The sequence below is a fragment of the Delphinapterus leucas genome, chromosome 17 (genome assembly GCF_059928025.1).
Source record: "Delphinapterus leucas isolate spDelLeu-1000000601 "Yukka" chromosome 17, BTC_Dleu_Yukka2, whole genome shotgun sequence".
Lineage (NCBI taxonomy): Eukaryota > Metazoa > Chordata > Mammalia > Artiodactyla > Monodontidae > Delphinapterus > Delphinapterus leucas.
In genome coordinates, this window is record NC_143145.1 from 33,743,354 (window position 1) to 33,765,067 (window position 21,714).

The window sequence follows — 21,714 nt, forward strand, 5'->3', positions numbered from 1 at the left end:
CAAGAGGGCGTGAGAGCACATCCTTCTATTCCGCCATCTTGGTTCCTCCTCCCCAGCTCTTGGTTTTATTGATTTTTTGTCTATTGTTTTTTTTTTTTAACCTCTATTTTATTTATTTCCTTCCTTCAGCTGACTTTAGGTTTTGTTTGTTTGCTCTTCTTTTTGTAATTCTATTAGGTGGTAGGTTAAGATATTTATTTGAGTTTTTTCTTGTTTTTTGAGGAAGGCCTGTATCACTATGAACTTCCCTCTAAGAACTGCTTTTGCTGCATCCCATAAATTTTATATGGTTGCATTTTCATTGTCATTTGCCTCAAGATATTTTAAAATTTCTTCTTTGATTTCATCGTTGATCTATTTGTTTTTTAGTAGCATGTTGTTTAGTCTCCATGTGAATGGGGTTTTTTTCTCGTTTCTTTTTCAGTGGTTGATTTCTTGTTTAATACCATTGTGATTAGCAAAGATGCTTGAAATAATTTCTACACTCTTAATTTTTTTGAGGCTTGTTTTGTGGCTTAGTATGTGGTCGATCCTAGAGAATGTTCCATGTGTACTTGAAAAGAATGTGTATTCTGCTTTTTTTGGATGTACTGTCCTGAAAATATAAAGTCTAACTGTTCCATTGTATCATTTAGGATCTCTGTTGCCTTACTGATTTTTTTGCCTCAAAGATCTGTCCATTGATGTGAGTGGGGTGTTAAAGTCTCCTACTATTATTGTCTTCCCATCAGTTTCTCCCTTTATGTCTGTTAGTATTTGTTTTATGTATTTCAGTGCTCCTATATTAAGTGCATATATGTTGACGAGTGTAAAATTCTCTTCTTGTATTGATCCTTTTAGCATTATATAGTGTCCTTTACCTTTCTTTATGCCCTTTGTTTTAAAGTCTATTTTGTCTGATATGAGTATTGCAACCCCTGCTTTCTCCTCATTTCTGTTTGCATGAAATATCGTTTTCCATCCCCTCACTTTCAATTGATGCGTGTCCTTTGCCCTAAAGTGGGTCTCTTGGAGCAGCATATTGTCGGCTCTTGTTTTTTTAACCAATCTGTCACTGTGTGTCTTTGGATTGGAGCATTTAGTCTATTAACATTTAAGGTAATTATTGATAGATATGTATTTATTGCCATTTTAAACCTTGTTTACCCATTGATTTTGTATTCTTTTTTCCTTTTGTGGTTCGATGATTTTCTTTTGTATTATGCCTATGTTCTCTTCTTTTTGTTTTTTTGGAATCTATTATGTTTTTGATTTATGGTTGCCTTGTTTTCTCAAGTATATTAACCCCTTTCTGTATCTACTTGCTTTAGACTGATAGTCATATAGGCTCAAACACATTATAGAAAAAAAAAATTCTACAATTTTTTTTTTTTTTTTACTCTTCTTCCCCACATTTTATGACTTTGTCCCCTTTATATCTTCATGTTCATCCTTTTGCTGTTCATTGTGGTTATCATCTCTTTCACAGATTTTTAAAAAAATCTCTCTACTGGCTTATTTAAGTGATTTACTTTCCAATTGTGATTTTCTGTTTCCTATAGATTCTTACTTCTTTCCTTTTTAGAGAAGACCTTTAATGTTTCCTTTAGGATATGTTTTTTATTGCTGTATTCTTTTAATTTTTGCTTGTCTGAGAAATTCTTTCTGTCTCCTTCTAAATGAAGATCTTGCTGGGTAGAATATTCTAGGTTGCAGATTTTTCCCTCAGGACTTTGAATATGTCTTGCTACTCCCTTCAGGCCTGCAACGTTTCTATAGAGAAATCAGCTGATTGCCTTATGGGGGTTCCCTTGTAATTAACTCTTTGTTTTTCTCTTGCTGCCTTTAGAATCCTCTCTTTAATATTTGCCAACTTAATTATACTATGTCTTGGTATAGGTCTGTTTGAGTTTATCTTATGTGGAACCCTCTGTGCTTTCTGTACCTGGATATCTGTTTCCTTCTTTAGGTTTGGGATGTTTTAGCCATAATTTCTTCAAATACATTTTCAATCCCCTTTTGTCTTCTCCTTCTGGGATTCCTATTATGCATAGATTGGCATGCTTTGTATTATCCCATAGGTCTCTTATGTTCTTTCATTTTTTTTTTTTTTCATTTGGGTATCTGTCTGCTGTTCTAATTGGGTGATTTTCATTATTCTATCTTCCAGATCATTTATTCGTTCTGCATTATTCATCATGCTATTCATTGCCTTTAGGTCAGCTGTTGTCTCTGCGAATGAATTTTCTAATTTTTCTTGGCTTCTCTTTATAGTTTCTAGTTTGTTTGTTTGTTTTTACAGTAATCTGCATTTCTGTCAATAGCCTTTCTTAATTCCTTCAGTATTTTCATTACCTCCTTTGTGAACTCGGTGTCTGTTAGACTGAAGAGGTTTGTTTCACTGTTTGTTCCTTCAGGGAAATTCTCTTGATCTTTCAATTGAGAGTGGTTCTTCTGCTTCTTCATTTTTTCCCCTTATATTTCTCCTACTCTGTGAGTTTAGGAGAAATAATTAACTACTGTGGTCTTGGAGGGTTATTTTTATGTGGGAGTATCCCTGTGTAGCCTGCGTGAGTTTAATATTTTTGGTGCGAGGGCTGTTTTTAGTATGGATGCTTGCTGCCCCTTTCCTCAGTGTATGCTGGCCATTATCCCCTTAATAGGAGGTGTGACTGGTATTTTGGTGACCAGAACCTGCACTGGATATTGAGTGGGGCCTCCTCTTTGCTCTGTGGTTGTCACTGCCCTGTCACTACCCTGTCAGGGGCAGGGTCTGCTCCCTAGTTGTTGGAGTAGAAGCCCCCAATCCATTTCTGAGCCATGTTTCTGAGCTTCAGTATGAGATAGGCAGGACTGGAGTGTACCCACTGGAAAGGAGCCCCTGGGTATTCCTCCGCTGGAGCTGTTGACCAGTGAGCGTGCGCTGTTGTGTCACCTTCTTATCTGTTGTGCAGGCTCACCAAGTACATTGTTGTTTGCACTGCCCTTGGCCCCACCTCAACCTTGGGAATGCCAGCACTCGGCCCTAGTGTCCCTCAGGCGTCGTTTTCACAAGGCCACCAGTGCAGATCCACTGAAGTCAGGTTTTAGGACCACAGCAGTTGCGCGCCTGGACCCAATGTGGAAGGCTATGGAGGCAACCCAGACCCTGGCCAAGCCCCCATGTGCACGTGCCCGCACAGTCCAGCCCACAGCTGCTAAGGCCAGACCTGTCCCAGCGGGAGAAGCACCTGTTGTGCGTTTGGATGTCCCACAGGCGCTGAATTTACAAAGCTGGTGGCACAGGTGTAAAACTGTGGCTCACGCAGTTGCTGGGAGAGATTTCAGCCCTGCTTCCTAAGTCATGTGGCCCCTGGCACTCAACTGTGGATGCTGCTTTTAAAGTGTTCAACAGGGAAAAACAAGAAAGATGATGCAAAACGAAATGCCATTTTTTGGCAGTGGCATTGGATTCCAGGAAAGCGAGTAACCCGAAGAGAGGTAAGCCACGACAGTAAGGAGCAATATACTGACTGTAAGGATGAAGAACATTGGAAAACAGATTTCCCTAGGCTGAATCATGAGAAGAAACACAGTAAGACGAGAGCCTCTCACATGGTAGAAAGAGAGGAACACTCTGACGAATGAAGAGGCCTGGGGCTCCCTTGGACTTGGTGCTTAATTCCCCACACCTGGAGCCCTGGGTAAAATTGACAGTGGGGAATGAGCTGCAAGTTTGCTGGGATGAAGGAGAAGACTGATCATTATTCTGGGAAAAAGCTGGAAGATGGCCCCAAATTCTTGTGATGTGGATATGGTTCCTGGCAAGTCCACTGTGTTGAGACCTTCTCTGACTACCCTGCTCTGGACCACTTTGCTGGTGGTGCCATGAGACAGACGGTTGCTATAGGTGTTATCAAAGCAGTGGACAAGAAGGCAGTTGGAGCTGGCAAGGTCACCAAATCTGCCCAGAAAGCTCAGAAGGTTAAATGAATATTATATCCGCCACCCCAGTCTTAATCAGTGGTCTAAGATGGTCTCAGAACAGTTGGTCTCAACTGGCCATTTAAGTTTCATAGTAAAAGACTGGTTAATAACAACAATTCATCGTAAAACCCTCAGAAAAAGGAGAATTTTTTGTGGACCATTTGTTTTGTGTATGGCAGTTTTAAGTTATTAGTTTTTAAAATCAGTATCTTTTAATTGGTTAAAGCCCTCCTTAAGGAAATTATCCCCTGATTTGGTTTAAGACATTGGAATTACATTCATCCTGGAAACCACAATAGGAAAAACTGAGAAAATGGATACTAATTTAACTTGAGATAAGGCCTTGCCAGTTGCCCTGCTATGGATCAGTGGCTCCCAGTAGCAGGCTTAAATTAAGTCCCTTTGAAACACTGAATGGTAGGCCATTCCAGGTGTCTGCCCAGGTGATAGAATCTATAGATGCTTTAAAAGACCTAGCAGTTGCCAATGATGTTGAAACTTTGGGCACTATACTAATCTCTGTTCATGAGTTTGCCTCCAACAGGTCTGCCTATCTAACTGAAGTAGATGGGAATTTCATTGTAGCTGGAGAAGGGTCAACCAAGTTGTTTAATTTTGTCTAAATAAATAGCACAGGAATTTAGTATATGTACTGAGAACTGGAACCAAAACACCCAAGTTCAATTACAAATTAGACAACAAAGTGCTAACGGGCTTCATCAGGTTCAGATAGTTGTAAATATATAAAAGGACAGACTAAATAGTCTAAGGAATGTTTGTCACCTCCGGAAGTAGCCAGAGCAGTCTTCGTCCTCTTCCCACAAGTTGGTGGAGTAGACACTGGCAGTCAGGAATTGTAATAGGAAAGAAACTTTGTATTCTATTACAAGTTAATCACTGAAAGTATGTTGCCTATAAGCTTAAATTATACATAGTGGCCCATCTCTGGGAACCCTGCCTCCCAGGTAATGAGCATTAAGCTAAAAAAACCTTTGTTTAGCTCACAGGAAACATCCTGACCAGGCCCACCTGTGAATGACTGCAGGCAGGAAGAAATTAACACATCCCCTATGGAGGTGGACCAGAACCAGGAAATGTTTGACTTAACTCCCTCCTCTTTTAGTATAAAAGAAGCCTGAGTTCTAACTCAGGCACGATGGTTCTTTGGGGCACAAGTTCACCATCTTCTTGGTCTGCCAGCTTTCCGAATAAAGTCGCTATTCCTTGCCCCAACAACTCATCTCTTGATTTATTGGCCTGTTGTGTGGTGAGCAGTATGAGCTTGGACTTGGTAACACTGAGCCCAGGAAGTGCAAAATTCCAGAAGGGAGATTTAGGTTAGGTGCTAGAAAGGAGAGTCTGCTAGAGACCATGGAATGAGCTATATTCCCAAATTTCTCTCTCCAGCCACTTGCAAGCAGAGGTTTGATGGCCACCTTTTAGGGTTTCTCTTAATGCTATGAGATTGTCCTAGGTAACCTCAAAGGCTCCTTCAAGGTTCTACTATTCCATCAGCCTTGTCCTTGGCCAAATGTATTAATTAGGACTTGTGACTTAATATAGCAGGCACCCAACTAACCAGAGCTTGAATGTATGGGCTCTCTTGGAAGAGCAAAGATGCAGCCGATCCTCAGTTGTAACGGAACCAGGAACATGAAACCTGCAGGACGCTCTACAATTCATGCCTCCACTTCGGCTTTGCTGACTTTCTTCTCTTTCTTAATCCAATTTCCATCAAATATCAGAAAACATAGCCCCTGACAGCTCCTGGCCTTTTTTTCCCCCCCATCTAATAGTTTCTGTCACTGGAGATGAACTGCCTCTTTGGTATCAAGGCAAAAAATAACACATCTTCACAGGCAAGGGTACAGACTGACCCATTTTAGGAGTCTGCACCCCCTATACCACCATCAGTTGAAGCCAGAAGAATGGGACTAGTTAGAAAATGGCAGGTCTCTTGGGAACACTATGGATAGATCAGAGAAGGAAGCATACTAAACAAAATAGTCCCCTACCTCAAAGCAAAATGACAGGAAGCTGGTGCTCGGGCATTAAGAACACCAGAGGTTTAAAGTCTTTCTAACTCCACCGTATACAAACTATGGACATAAAGTTTAGGACTCGGGAATCTTCCAAGTTGATAACCATAATCTTTCCGAGAATATCTGAAAGGGATATTCACTGCTAGTCTGTGTATTCGGCAACTGTAATGTGCTTAGTGCTGAGTTAGGTGCTATGCTGGGTACGGAGCTACAGACCATGGTTCCTATGTTCAAAGATCTAACAATTGAATGGGATTAGGACTGAGAAGCATTCTGAGAACCATTTTAAATATAATAGAGGATTATCCCTCACCAATGACTAGTCCTCGCATCAAGTTTAAGTTAAAACTGTCTTCTCAAGGAAACTCTCAATGGTTCAGAAATAGCTTAGGCTACAGAAATCTGTATTGTTTATTCAGTTGTCCACTCATAAACACTTCATATGAACTCACCTTTGCTTTAGACACACTACGAAGTGGTAGAGTTACAGTTCCCTACCCTCAACTTTCTCAGCTGCTGTTCTCTCTGCCTGGAATATTCTTCACCTAACTCCCATCTCCCATTGCCACCATCACCTTGTATTTAACTCCTGTTCATTTTTATAGATATTAGCCTTCCTCAACTCTCTTGACTGGGTTAAAACACTGCTGTATATTCCCATAGCTTTTATCCCCTTTGGAAAGTTATCTTACTTGTAATTTTTTACCCAATGTGTGTCTTCCTTAGTAGAATGAAAGTCCCTTGGGGATAGGGCCATGCTTTTTCTGTTCACTACAATGCCTAAAATAGTGTCTCAAAGTAGCAAGGACTAAATATTCATTAATTTGGCAGATATTTATGGAACATCTATGTGTCCAGCATTGTTCTTATCGCTGAGGATACAAAAGAGGGGGGGAAAAACCCATATATGGTCCCTTCCTTGAAGGAGCTTATAAGTTAGTCAAAGTGTTGATTTAATGATGGAAGAATGTTTAACTCAAAACTCCTTATTTCCCAGGTGAAGAAATGATTGCCAGAGAGACTAAGTGACTTAAGTCATATGAAGAATTTGAGTGCCGTAGGTTGTTTTTGTTTTTTATTCCCTCTTACACACTGCTTCTCAAGACACATTTCACAAACCAAAGGTGGATGTGTGAACTTCTGTTCATTCAGCCCATGGATGCTAGAGGATACTGAGGCACCATGAGCTGTGTGAGTGGAGACAAACATGCAGAGAATGTGATTTTTATGCCAAGAATGTTAAAGGTTAAGTCAGTACAGGCAGCTTTGGTGATTTCTTGGCCAATTCTCCCACAGCCCCCATGACAGTGACCATCATGTCCTTCATCTTTGCTTGTGGACCCTCGGTGTCTGGAGTTCCTGGGAAAGTGAAGGTGTTGGCGTCGATGCAGCCACGTGGTTAGGGTTTTTAGTCAGGAACTGCTACAGGAGAGCTCAGTCCTGAGCCAGGAATTGCAGGAAGGGACTAACATGGATCACTTCTGAGAAAGTAGAAGGGCTTTTCAGGAGAGGGCATATAAAAAAGGCAAGGAGATTTTTAGGAGTGTATGAACAGCAAATAGCTTGCTAGAGCAGAGAGTATATATTAAATAGTGAAAATATGGGATAGATATGGGGGACTGGGCTGGAATCGAGTCCTTGGAAATGAAAGAAATGGCTGGTTCAAGGAATGGAGAGAGAACTAGGTTTGGATTTCAGTTGGATTTCTAATTAATCAAACTCGCTCTTAAATTTAGAGCCGGGGAGGACTTCCACTGGAACTCTGCTGGGATTCTTTCTCGCAGTTTGAGGAACCACCCTAGAAGGGTATGGAGAGACCCTCTCCTCCACTCATACTCACGCGACAGAAGCCAGTCTCTGGACAGGTTGTTATATATCAGTTGCTCCATGTCAGGTTACCACGTGTGTGTCCCCAACTGAAAATGCACCCCACCCCAGTCCCCCACAAAGCTGAACTGACACATCAGTGGAAACACATAGCATAGTGCCAACTGTCACGCTCGCCATCTCCAACCAGGGAATGGCAGAGCCTGTGCGTGATTCTCTTTGACTGCTGTCAGTGGAGGCCACACTGACTCAGAAATCTCACTCGTTTAAATCTGTGAGTTGCTGAGTCATTTCATCAGAAAGCACCTCAATTCTGCAATAATCTTTTTTAAAAGCAACCAATTTTAATGATGTGAGCCGAAATCCTTTGGCATTTTAAAGTGCTCTACTGAGGGCTATCTGCTAAGACTAGCGGTTTGCTTCTGTTATGGAGAGGCAGAAAAGATGATTTCATTGTCTTTAAATCATGTGCGGGCTCAGGGAATGAGCTGTAGCAGGCTTGGAAATGTGTGGGAAGAAGTCAGAAGGCCATGCATACAACGTCTGCAAAGAAAATGTTTTATTTAAAGTGTTAAATACCATCACGAGAATGAATTTGAGTTTTACATTAGTTGGTGTTCATTACAGGACTAATCTACCCTTTTTTTTTTTCCAGCTGGAATTCCCTTTACTTTTAAAACATACTATGTACAGGGCAGCAGTGGTCACTGGAATAGTGCTACTTACATGACTAAACCACAAGTCGAGGTGCAGACATGTGAAAATTAAAAAAAAAAAAAAATACACCAACATTAAAATAAATACTGCATAATGACAGGTATGTACAAATATTCCATACAGTCATGTCCTTCTTATTAAAATTAGGAATAATTTATATAGGAATATGCCCAAAAGATTATGTGACTGCATCTTAGTATCAGGAAAATGGTAAACGTTTATTCTAAGGGAGAGTATAGACACTATAGGTCTAGTAAGTCAATTGTTGCTGGTACACAAGTGTCTAAATTATTTCCGTAGAGTTTTATTCGTTCTTTTCAACTTTACCTGGGTCCATCCTAGGTCTCAGAATGTCAAGACACAGTCTAGGTGTATTTCGTATTGCACCACATAAAGAGAAGGCATTTTTAGTGATACTCATTTTTAACTTTTGCACCATATCAAGCATGATAGTTTTGAATGGTCAACACTGAACTTAAAAAGGAACACAAGAGAGCAATTTTTGTGCGTGGCCTTAAACAAATGGTATGTACGTGGATTTCAAAAGTTGTTGCAAGAAGTTAAAATCCATCTATAAGAATGTGTTATCAAAGTGCACAGAAAGAAACAAAGAAATATGGGTGGTTTATTACATTACTCGGTGACTTTTCTCCTAAGTCGGGGAACTTAAGAGAAATTTGACCTTGCAGCACCACCCAATGGTAATAACTGTCTGTAAAACCAAAGGCAGGGGTTTGATTTTGGGGATTCGTGTGTAGACTTTTGGTGATGGCATCAAAGAACTGTTAATAGGCAGACTGACTTTCTTTGAGTCACCTAAAAATTGGAGCTTTAAAATTATCTGTTGCAAATTTATGTTTGCTATATTTCTTTAGAAATATAATTTGTGAAAAATTGAATTTTACTACAGATAAATGAATTAATAAACAGTCTTGTGTTTCAGGGCTCCAAATTGTTAGCGTTTCTATTCACATAGTAAATGGAAATTGGCTAAAGGAATTGCTTCATGCTTTAATTAATTAGAAAACAAAACACAAAACCTAAGACCTTCTAAAAATAATACTTTAACCCCTGTATGAATAATGCTGGTGCTAAAAACAAATTTATTAGACATTACAATGGCCACATGATTTTAGGATTTTCCTGTAAACTGAACTTTGAAGATGAAAATAAAATTACCATGCATTGTACAATAAATTGCAAAAGTTCAAATATCTTCTTTATCAAATACATGCTGACTTGCTCTAATGTACTCCCAAGTCATGTTGCAAAATCCTTTTCAACATGCTTGAAATAAAGAAAGCTCTTAGTTTTTTCCCCGCCTTGAGAAATTCAGAGATTCAGAAGCCTCTACAGCTCTGAATCAAACATGGGGTATAAGAGAGTATCAGGTCAAAAACTTGTAATTTTTTAGCATAATGTTCACTCTGGTAGGGAGAAAGAAAATAAAAGCTTAAAAGAGAGAGAAGAAGAAAAGTGAGATAGAGGAAGAAAGATGTGAACAATTTGCACATATTGAACTTTAATATTTGTATATTTAACATGGAAATAAATTGAATATGTTATACTTATTCGTCACATGAAGAGAATTTTAAGTATTTTCTAGAAAGTATTTTCTTCTGTAATGTCTGCCAAAACACAGACTATGATTACTTTAAAGAATAAACATGGTGTGTCTTTGTATCACCCTGTTGCATTCTCTCCCTTTTTTAAAACCATGCACTAGTGAAATTTATTTTTAAAAATAATATAAATTGTTGAAAATGGCTGATTTTTATTTTTATTTTTGCAAGTTGCAGCCCCAAGAAAATAATTTAAGTATTCAGCTAATCTGTGTCCATGCAAAAAAAAGTTTAATTTCATTCAGTACGGTGGAGCCACAGAATTTTGTTTTTCAGAGTCCATATCATCTTGGCATTAGTGGGTGCCATGCCTGCTGGAGCTCTGAAGTCTGCCACTGTTCACGCTGTCACACTGGACTGGCTGCTCCCGTCCCCAGCCAGAGGAGGGCTGACGTTTTTGTCCTGGACCAAGTCTTTGGTCTCTTGCTTTTCACCTGATGCTTCCTAGGACTTCATGCCTTGACTTGTAACATGGCTTAATGGCTGGATAGCTCCATTTCTGTGGCATCACAGGACTTTGGGGTCAGAGAAATGAAGAAAAAGGAATGATAAAAATATAAAGGTGCCATTGAAAAGGGCTTTTGTTGCATGAAACTGATTCTTTGAGATTAATCCATGGCTTCATTGGACCAAAACGTGAGTGTTACTGAACTCCAAACCTGATAGTTCGTCATAGCTCCGCTCTTTCACCTGAGGGCCTTCTTTAGGGCACAATGTGTGCAACTTCCTCTGAGAACACAGGATCGCTTTGTATCCCTAGAAACAGGCTCAGAAGACACAACATTAAGCATGCAGTGTTACCAGGGTTTGCGACCTGTGGGGTTTTTTTCTTTTTTTGTAACGCTGGTTGCTATGACAACAGTTTTACAGCTGCTATGAACGAGAGTAAGAAGGTCCAGTTGAACTTTCCAGAGATGATTGGGAAGCTCTTCTTGTCAGAGGGGCCAAGGTTGGATCTACTAGGGAGGAAGTGGGGAAAAGTTTGAACCAGCCAATTACCATATTGGATAGCTCCAGTTCATCTAAAAGTATCTGGGCCACTCCCATAAAGGATTTGTGATCCATGCGGCCATAGTCTCCCCAGACTATGATCTGTTGACAAAATTAAAAGAGCAATGTCAGTATAATCATGTATGTAAAAGCTTGTCAACTAAAATACATTCAGTTAGTGTGCTGACATCAAACATCAAGTTATGTAGTTGTATTTAATTACTGGGATAGTTGTCTTTGCTAGAATCCGAAGGTACGTTAGGAAAACTTTACAGGAGTGTTAAGATCATAAGCAATCAAGGAAGATGGGAGCTTATGTGTGATGGGGGTTTACAAGTCTATAGTCACTTTAAAGGAAACAACAGTGTGTATAGCTTTTTTTTTTTCTTTCTCACATTCATTTCCATTATGGTTTATTACAGGATATTGAATATATCGATAGTTCCCTAGTGTGTATAGCTTTATAGCACTGGCCACTACTTTGAAGTTTCCCAAGCATTTCAGCTGTGAGGAATGGAAAAGGATGTGATAAGAAAAGATGTTGGATACAAAGTTTGACTCCATGAAGACACTTTCTTAGGTAAGGAATATATAATTCAGTAAATACCTGTAAAACCTTTCCTTGGGGACTTTCTTCAAAAGATAACAGTTGCTGGTAGAGGGGTTCCAGCGTCTTTCTTGCCACTTTTGTTTTCCTTTTGGCTATGCAGACTCCATTATCTAATAGATACACCTTTACATATGGTGCTTGGGAAAGAAAACACAGAGGAGAGTTAAGTGATGAGCTATGGTTACGGAACACCCAGCTTACAGGTGACATCTGCCACAGCTTAACCTTAGGCTGGAAGAGCCAGCGGTCAAAAATCACTGGCCTTTCCACATTACGTCAAAATCATTAGCTAAACAATCGATAACTATCAGCCATTCAGGTAGTTTTAGGCAATGTTAACATAGCATCTGAGTTGATTACTATTTTGCCATCAACTGGTTATATGGATTTGAACAACCGCGTTAAAAAAAGGAGAAATGCTTCCAGTCCCTAACAATTTCAAGAAAGATGTCTCGCTCAGTTTTTCATGTGTCAATACTTAAATCTAATTAAACGTGCTTGAAATTAGATTGTTTTACTCACCCATCCCCACAAATCATTGATCACTCAAAAGGGTTTATTTATTGATGGTGTGGGTACACAACAGGGGTGGGGTTTGATGTAATATGTTCAAATTAGCCAGGAAGAGGCAACTAATTATGAATACCATGGGTTCAAGTTTTTCTGACAGACTTCATAAAAACATCTTCGTGCATGTACAAACTGCAGGATTCTTTCTAGCAGAGTCAGTTGACTAAGCGCCAAGATGTTTATGAACACAACTGTCTTAATCACCACTGCAAGGTTGTACAATAGGTAACAACATACATTACAATTTGGAATTTCTGCAGGGACAGGGAAGCTAGAGATTCAAAATTACAGTTCAGTCAGTGGAGGTGCTGAGGTGAGAAACCAAGTTTCAGAATTGTTCTATACATCAGATCCAGTGTTTTCTACATCTCTGCATCAGATATCTGGAATCTGTGGCATTCCCCATGGCTCGAAGCACCTTAGATTATGACATTTCGGTATGAAATATGTGACATCACAATAAAAACTTATAATGGTGCCTCTCTATACATTACAGGAAGTAAGAATCTTAGAATGTCCTTCACATATGGGCTTATGCTACTTTGGGAACCTGTAACTATTTTTATTCTAATTCCAGGACTCTAAGGATTCTTAAGGAGAATTTAGAAGCTCCAGATAAACTGAAGAATAACACAAAACACTAGCTAACAAGAACCTCTTATGTACATGTCATACAAAATGAATGTGATAGGTTTTGTTTTGCAGTGGTTTCTACCATATATGTGCTTATCTTAACGACTTGTCTTATCCCCATCTGGCCACTCTCACTGGGTGCTCACTCAGGACAAACACACAAACTACCACTTAACTGTCTCATTTATTAGTATCCTTGATCATTTAAGAGCAAAGTTTCCAGTATCTAATCAAAAACAAAGTCTCTGCATTGAAAAGTGTGGATTACGAACAATAATAGAAGAATCTCTTCTGTTCTTACCTGGCAGTGTCTTGGAACCTGGTTTTACAACAAGGCCACGGGCCCGAATGATTTCCACCTCCAGCTGTCCCTTTTTGTCCATCATTCCTACCTGAATGTCACCTAATGGCGTGTGAGGAAGAAACAAACAGTGAGAGAAATGTTTGTGCCAAAGACCTTGTTTTAACATTGTTTCATCATTTCCTACATCTTTTCCTAAATTCAAATATATTTAAAAATTTATCAATGATACTTTACTTTAAAAAGCATACAAATTAAAATGGAAAAATTTAGTCAAAGTTTTTTGTTTAAATCTAAGATACTCATTCCTGATAATACTGTTAAAGATCCTATGAAATTAAAGAATGTGATTTTCAATAATCTAAAAGAAAAACAATGAATCACATGACAAATTCTTACCCATGGCAGGTGTGGCCAGAGTCTGGCGCCCCACTAGCTGGGCAGGGCCAAGGCCATCCAGAAAATCACTGAATTGGCTATCAGAGGCCAAGCGGACACCAGGGAAAATCAGACTAAAAGTAAAATAACACACAGGATTAAACCCTCCACTCCTGTTTCCATCTAGCCCCCTTTCCGTGGCAGGAGCAGCTGGTACCACTATTTTGCCACTTACATTAATTGGATCCCAACCTCCCCACTGCACCTCCACGGCTCTCCCTCCTTATTCTCTAGCAGCCCTCGTCCTGTATTGCAAGCCTCTGTTTATGTGCCTTTCTTTTCCTTGTCTGGAGGGCATGAACTGTGATTTCTATGTATAGCACTCAGTACACTTTGAACACTTATTCCATGACAGGCATTAGCATACTGAATCTCTTAGCTGCACTATGAGAGAGGTTCTATTATTTAACCCATTTTGTCGATGAAGAAAGTCTTCAGATCAGATCATTCCCATCAACACCCAAACACACTGCTATTTCTTCCACCTTAAAAAAATCCCTTTCCTAACCTCCTTCCCTCCCCAGCTACCACCCCGTTTCTCTCCTTGAAACTTTGTAGAGCTGTCTCTATGTACCATCTTCAATTTCTTTCCTCTCATTCTCCTTTGAAAATCGAATCAGTTTTTCCTTGCTCTCTTCCTCAATTTTTCTCCACTCCACCAAAATTTCTCTGATCAAGGTTACCTGACAGCCACAGTGGTAAATCCGACCGTTAATACTCCAGACTTGTCTAATTGAACATATTAGCCTCATTTGACCCAACTGATCCCTCCCTCTTCCTTGAAATACTTTCTCCACTTTGCTTCCTGGACGCTCTAGCCTCCTGGTTTTCCTCTTTGGCTATTCTTCCTCAGTCTCCTTTGCTAATTTTGCCACTAAATATAGGAGGCTCCATCTTTTGACTTCTTCTCTTCAAGCCATCATTTTCTCTTTCTGTATTGCTGCAACAGCCTTCTGAATGATCTCCCCATTGCCACCTTTCTCTCCACTCCCACAGCAATCAGAGTGATCTGTTAAAACTGAAGCCAGGTAATGTCAGGCCTCTGCTCACAATCCTCCATTGGTTTCTCATCTCGATCTGGGTAAAAGCAAAGTCCTTGCAATGATGTATAAAGACAATACAACTTGTCCACCCCGCCCCCCATATCTTAATTCCTAGTTTTTTTACTATTCCTGCCCTCATTCCCTGGTGCCGCCATTCCCACTACTGATGCCAGGTAAGCTCCAGCCTCAGCGTTGCTTCAGCCTGAAATGTTCTTCCTTCAGACATTCATGTGTTCACTAACTTCCTTCAGATTTTAAATCAAATGTGCCCTTTTCCCTGTCTAACCTACATAAAACCCTACCCTTAACCTCTGCCATCTCTTCTCTCACTTTTTTCTCCTTAGCACTTATACCACCTAATCTATTATATATTAAATATTATATATTTTCCTAATTTTTCTTTTATTTGAACAATTTTTCAAGTTTATTGTCCATCTTATCTGTTAGACTGTAAGTTTGAGGAGGGTAGGGTTTTTTTTCTTATTATTTGTTCACTGATATATATCCAGCACTAGAACCATGCCTGAAATACTGTAAGTACTTGTTAAACTCAATCAATTAATTAAAATGAATCTTAAAAAAATTACATAACTTGCCCAAGTTTCTATAGCACCAAAAAACAGATTAGAATTTAAGCCTATATGATTCTAAAGCCTATGGTCTAACCACCAACAGATTTTTGCTTCCTCGTATGACATATATCCCCAACTCATAGCAAAGTGCCTAGAACACTAGAAGGTATGGAAATATCTGTTGAATGAATTTATGAGTATTCATCCCATTTCTCCAATAAGACTATAAACACCTGGAGCACAGGGGTCATAGTTTGAACATTTTTATATCCCTAACAGTGTCTAACACAGTGCTTTGCAGTGATGAGTGCTCACTGCACATTTCTTTTTTCCTTGATTCTCCATCTCTTTTAAGACTTCCTTAACGTCAAATCTATTTCGTCCCCCAAGCTTAATTAATTCCCAAATATACAGTTAATCCGAACATTTTTAATGCTTCCATAAATATCCCATATAACCTTACTTACAAATGTATGGAAACCATATATATCTCGTATTTATATAACTGTGCTAGACAAATGATGCCTAGGGCAAATCATCAACACTCTGCCAGCTGCTCCTATGGCCTCACGCCTGTGAACTGACTACACATACGTTGCCTAAGCACCTGATGCTTCCATGGTGATGACAGATGAGGTCAGTAAACCCCACTCTCCTCTATTAATGTCCTTTACGCACCCATCTACGATCTGCAGTTGCTAATTATTGTTAATTTGTTGGTGACAGGGCTGTACAATCTTGACAAATGCTTTAAAAATAGACACAGTGGAGTCAAGGGAAAGCTACATGATAACTACATAAAGGAAAGACTCACCAACTTTGCGGCATTTCATTTTGGCTGTTACATTTATCTGAACTGTTTGTTACTGGATGGAACTAAGTATGTATCGATATTCTATATTTTTTAGTAATAACTCTTAGAGCAAGGATTTAAAAAATTAGCATCGTACACGTGGCATGGGCACAAGTGCTTATTATTTCTGTGCTTTTATGTATTATTTCAAGGTAGGGCAAACTTCTATTTGTGACAGTCACATTTTAGCATCTTGCCCTTAAATTGAAACACTTTATCCTTAACCTATTTCCATTGATATAAAAAGCCAGATATGTCACATTTCTCAGTGGCGGGTAAGCAAAAGTTTTCTTCACAGCAAATCAGCCAGTGAAAGTTGAAATGGTGCTGTAGGGCATGTGAGTTAGCTTTGGTGAAAGCACAGAGAGTGAGGTAGAGAAGAAGGTCTCCAGCAAGGCATGGAGACCACGGCACAGCCAGCATCACTCACTTTCCTTCTGAGCTATAGCTGTTCATGCTGCCATCTGTGGATTCTCGGCTTGCCTGTCGAGTCATCCAGTTCCTCATTTCCACAGCCAAGCCTGTTTCTGTACTTCTCTGCACGGTGCTCCGTAGCTTTTTACCACTGGCTTCTGCATGGACAGAAAACAAAAGGGGTGATAGTTTTGTCGTCATCATCTGGTAACAAAAAATAGCAGCCAATGCTTTGAGGTCCTCAGATGAAGAAGCTGCATAAATACAAAATGCTTTTATGAAGGAGACAGAGAGAAAAGGTATTTCAAAGCACGTCTTGTTGAGGGATGAAAACTTTCTAAAAAATCTTCAAGAAGCACAAAATACCATTGTTTTATTTTCATTTAAAACAGTGTTCAAATTGGTAACAAAAGGAACAAAAAGGTTCAAGCTATGTAAAATAAGCTTTGTTTTCATTGTAATATTTAAATCAAGATTAATTTATGCCTTTTTCTTTTTTCTTTTTTTTGGTCATAGTCAAAGAAGTAGGCCTTCACATTATTTCCAAAGAATAGGTGGTGAGTAATCCTCAATTCTAGCTTTAACTTTCACACAAAAACCTGTTTTTGCAGGGTGATCAGTATTAGAAAGCAAAGAAAGCTACACTAAGGAGATAGCCTCTCCTGATAACACTTTCACATCTGTACGTCACTTTCAGAGAGGTTCTCATAAGGAATGCAAAACCCAGCAATGCCATGTGAAAAAAGAGCTTTTAAATTTTTGGTCATGGATAGTCATGTTCTTAAGGATCTTCAACAGTTTGAATAGGAGGTTTGCTTATGGAAGCCAATTAGAAGACCAAACAGGAAACTGAGTCAAGTACCACAGATGTAACAGAGGTACGAAGTGCCATCTGCAGAGGTCAGGGAGGAAGGAGCATCACAGAGGGAGTTGGGACTTGAGCTGGGCTTGAAAAATGGGCAGATTGGGATCCAAGAAACAGCCCCAGTTATCAAAGGCCTTGCATGTTGGAATGTGGAGCTGAGAGATGACTGAAGCTGGAGCAACAGGGGGATGGTTCAAATTACTGGTATTAATTTACTTCCTGTCAGGTCTAAATATTTATCCACATTGACTATTCATATCATTAGTATTTTGGGATATGGTAAGCTCTTTTAGTGCCTGGTATTAATAATTTCATTTTAGATCAATAAATATTTGGTGATGTTGACAGTGACTTGTGGAAATCCTTTCCATCAAACCTCTTGGAATATCTGCTCACCATTTTGAAACACTGCTTTAAATTTCATCTCTTCTCCACTTCCAACTTTAATGTACATCAAAATGCTTTAAAAAGTATACATAAAATATGTTATCACTGGTCTACAACTCAGTTCCATAATCTGAGCCTATTTTAGATAATTGATAGTAAAACATGTTGTACTGATATGAACTACTGAGAGGAGCTAAAGCATCCCCCATTGATGACAGAAGGCTCTTCCTTCCAGAGAAATGGTTAATTAATACATGTAAAAAGTGAGAAAAATTTAAAATTACCAATTGGCAACCTCCAGTGGAATAAATGATTCAAATAAGGCACATCAATGGATGCTAATGCCATTAGATAAAAGGATATTCATATGAGCCAAAAATATCATCCCACAAATTAGTTCTAATTGTTAAAGGAAAACAGGTACTTTACTACTGGGAAACCTGGCTATTGCCATCTTAATCAGGTGAGCAAACTTAGCACTAATAGTGGGGCAATCAATCACTGTAGCACCTATCAAGTTGTTCTAGACAAAAGTACACAACCTGTTTCTAATCAGGTCTCTGCAACCAACTTCTAAGTTTTCAAAAATAGAGAGGCTAGAATAACAAGATAAAGGATACACACACACACAAAATCAAACAAACCCAGAGCATGGGATTTTGTTCAAGAGAATTGACTTAGTCTCTTAAAGTTAATATCATGAAAACTAACAAGGTGGGGGAATTGTTCCAGCTTTAAAAATATCACAGGGATGTAACTATTAAATGCTATAAGTATACTTTGACTGGTTTCTTTTCAAGAAAAAAACAGCAAAAAAAGAAACCCTAAAAGCAAAACACTAAAAGCAATGTTAGGACAAGTAGGGAAAATATGAATATGAATTGAGTATTAGATGGGATAAGAAAATTGTTAATTTCCTTAGGTAGATAGTGGCATGTACTATAAAAAATTTCCTTATCATTAGGGGATACATACACTGAAGTATTTAGACATGAAATGTTATATTGTTTGCAACTTACTTTCGAACAGTATAGCAAAAAATACACATATACATGAAGAGGATGAAATAACAATAACAAAAAGGATGGGGATGAAGAGTAGACCTTGATAGCCATACATTCAATATTTATGATTTCATTTGAGAGTGATCCCCAAATGGCCACATTAAACTGAATGAAGTTAAGTCAGAGAAAAACAAATATCATATGATATCGCTTATATGTGGAATCTAAAAAAATGGTACAAGTGAACTTAGTTACAAAACAGAAATAGAGTCACTGATGTAGAAAACAAACTTATGGTTACCAGGGAATAAAGGGTGGGGGAGGGATAAATTGGGAGATTGGGAATGACATATAGACACTACTATGTATAAAATGGGTAACTAATAAGAACCTACTGTATAGCACAGGGTACTCTACTCAGTACTCTGTAATGATCTATATGGAAATCTAAAAAAGAGTGGATGCATGTATGTGTATAACTGGTTCACTTTGCTGTACAGCAGAAACTAACACAACATTGTAAATCAACTATACTCCAAAAAAATTAATTAAAAAAAAGTAAAATTTTGTCCAGGTGTGAACTGGAATCATGAAAGGTGCTGGGCTGGTGTGAGGGAGCCAGGCCAATGGCTGAGTCCTGGCCTCTCCGTGTAGCTTTACCATTCACTTCCTGTGAAGAGTGCCTATGAAGCATGAAAAACCACCCCCAAGTGAGATATACAACTTCAGTGACGTTTGAAAATGCAGAATGAGGATAAGTACAGAAAACATGACTTCCTAAAGGTCTCAGGACATGGCCTTTGCAGTGTCAAAAATCTACTGGTTTTCATGTAATGCCTGACTCTTATCACAGCAAAAGTGACTTGAAAATCTGCTATTACAGGCTGATGAGAACTAGTGACCATTTGGCAAAGAATAACAATACAACGAGCATGTAATCCTTTTGTTCACAGATTGCTTTTTACATGTGTCCTCTACAGAACAACTCTCCTAATCCCCATTTTACAGATCCAGTATCCAAGGGCCCCAGCGGGTTACACAATTCCCTGAAGCCAAACAAAAAATGACAGAACCAGAGTTTATACACAGTTCCCTGACTCCAAGTTCTCTGCTATTCACTATTTTGTTGTCAGAATATAACCAATGGGTAGCTTGGACAGCTGTCCCTGGAGATGATACTAAGCTAACTCTATGAGTACATGTGGAAGGCCCTGCTAGAAGCAGCTGGTGGGGGGGAAAGAGCAGAGAACAGTGAAGAGGTCAGGCCCTGGTGTCCAACTGTTTCTCTTAGAATCCCTACTCTATCATGTACTAGCTGGGTGACATGAAGCAAGTTACCTTCTCTGTGACTCAGCTTTCTCAAACTGTGAAATGGCAATGATAATAGTAATGCCTACCTGATATAATTTTTGTGACAGTTAAGGAAAATAATATATTTAAAGTGCTCAGGATAGTGCCTGCTATATAGAAAATCTTCAATTAATGGTACTGTCATTATTTCTACCAGAAAGGAAATCAGAAAACATGTATTCTAGGCCAATCTTTATCACTGACTAGCTGGCTCTATGGCCTTCTCTGAGTCATATCCCTCTCCGAGTTTCAGGTTCCTCATTTATGAAAAAAAAAAACAAAGGAGGGGGCTTCCCTGGTGACGCAGTGGTTGAGAGTCCGCCTGCTGATGCAGGGGACACGGGTTCATGCCCCGGTCCGGGAAGATCCCACATGCCGCAGAGCGGCTGGGCCCGTGAGCCATGGCCGCTGAGCCTGCGCTTCCGGAGCCTGTGCTCCGCAACGGGAGAGGCCACAACAGTGAGAGGCCCGCGTACCCGCAAAAACAAACAAACAAAAGAACAAAGGAGGGGGAGGGTGCCAGAAGATCTCTGATCTCTTTTAGCTCTAAAGTCTATGAGTTTGTGTCATTAATGAATGGCCAAGACCATGATTAATAGCATATATTGAGGAGATAAGGCTACTCCCTGTCATCTGATGGAATCAAAGAATTCTAGGCATATGCTGAGCATTTATAATAGCTTTTTTTTCTTTTTTCCGGTACGCGGGCCTCTCACTGTTGTGGCCTCTCCCGTTGTGGAGCGCAGGCTCAGCGGCCATGGCTCACGGGCCCAGCCGCTTTGCGGCACGTGGGATCTTCCCGGACCGGGGCACGAACCCGTGTCCCCTGCATCGGCAGGCGGACTCTCAACCACTGTGCCACCAGGAAAGCCCTATAATAGCTTTTTAAAATATGTCTTTTAAATGTACTTTTATATGATATATTTATAGACTTACTTAAAATGTATTTTTTTTAACATCTTTATTGGAGTACAATTGCTTTACAATGGTATGTTAGTTTCTGCTTTATAACAAAGTGAATCGGCTCTACATATACATACATCCCCATATCTCCTCCCTCTTGCATCTTCTTCCCACCCTCTCTATCCCACCCCTCTAGGTGGACACAAAGCACGGAGCTGACCTCCCTATGCTACGCGGCTGCTTCCCACTAGCTATCTATTTTAAAGTGTGTATTTTTCAATACCACAAATCCTTTGCATCACATTCACAATAAAAGTAATTTAACCTAAATATAATTCATTATGGTGATTCACATTTAATGTTTTGAATGCTGTCATGTTATTCAACCTAAAAACTGAATCCATATAACAGAATGCCTATATAAAGTATAGTAGGCAGAATTCTAAGATGGCCCCCATGACTATGTTACTTTACATGGCAAGAGGGATTCTGCAAACATAATTAAGGTTACTAACCAGTTGACCTAAAGATAGAAAGATTATCTCGGTGGGCCTAACACATCCACATGAAAACTTTAAAAGCAGAGTGCTTTCTCTGGCTGGTTCCAGAAAAGTCAATCAGGGAGATC

General features: G+C 39.4%; 1 protein-coding gene across 1 annotated transcript in view; it reads right to left on the reverse strand.

The window, feature by feature from the left end:
- Positions 1-10,023: 10,023 nt before the first annotated feature.
- Positions 10,024-21,714, reverse strand: part of RIMS2 (regulating synaptic membrane exocytosis 2) — a 359,754-nt gene continuing 348,063 nt past the window's right edge. The window contains exons 21-25 of the mRNA XM_022584628.3: positions 16,594-16,735; positions 13,657-13,769; positions 13,258-13,359; positions 11,751-11,890; positions 10,024-11,245 (exon numbers count right to left, since the gene is read on the reverse strand). Coding sequence (XP_022440336.1) covers positions 11,027-11,245; positions 11,751-11,890; positions 13,258-13,359; positions 13,657-13,769; positions 16,594-16,735 — 716 coding nt within the window. The 3' untranslated portion in view covers positions 10,024-11,026. The remainder of the gene's footprint in view (positions 11,246-11,750; positions 11,891-13,257; positions 13,360-13,656; positions 13,770-16,593; positions 16,736-21,714) is intronic.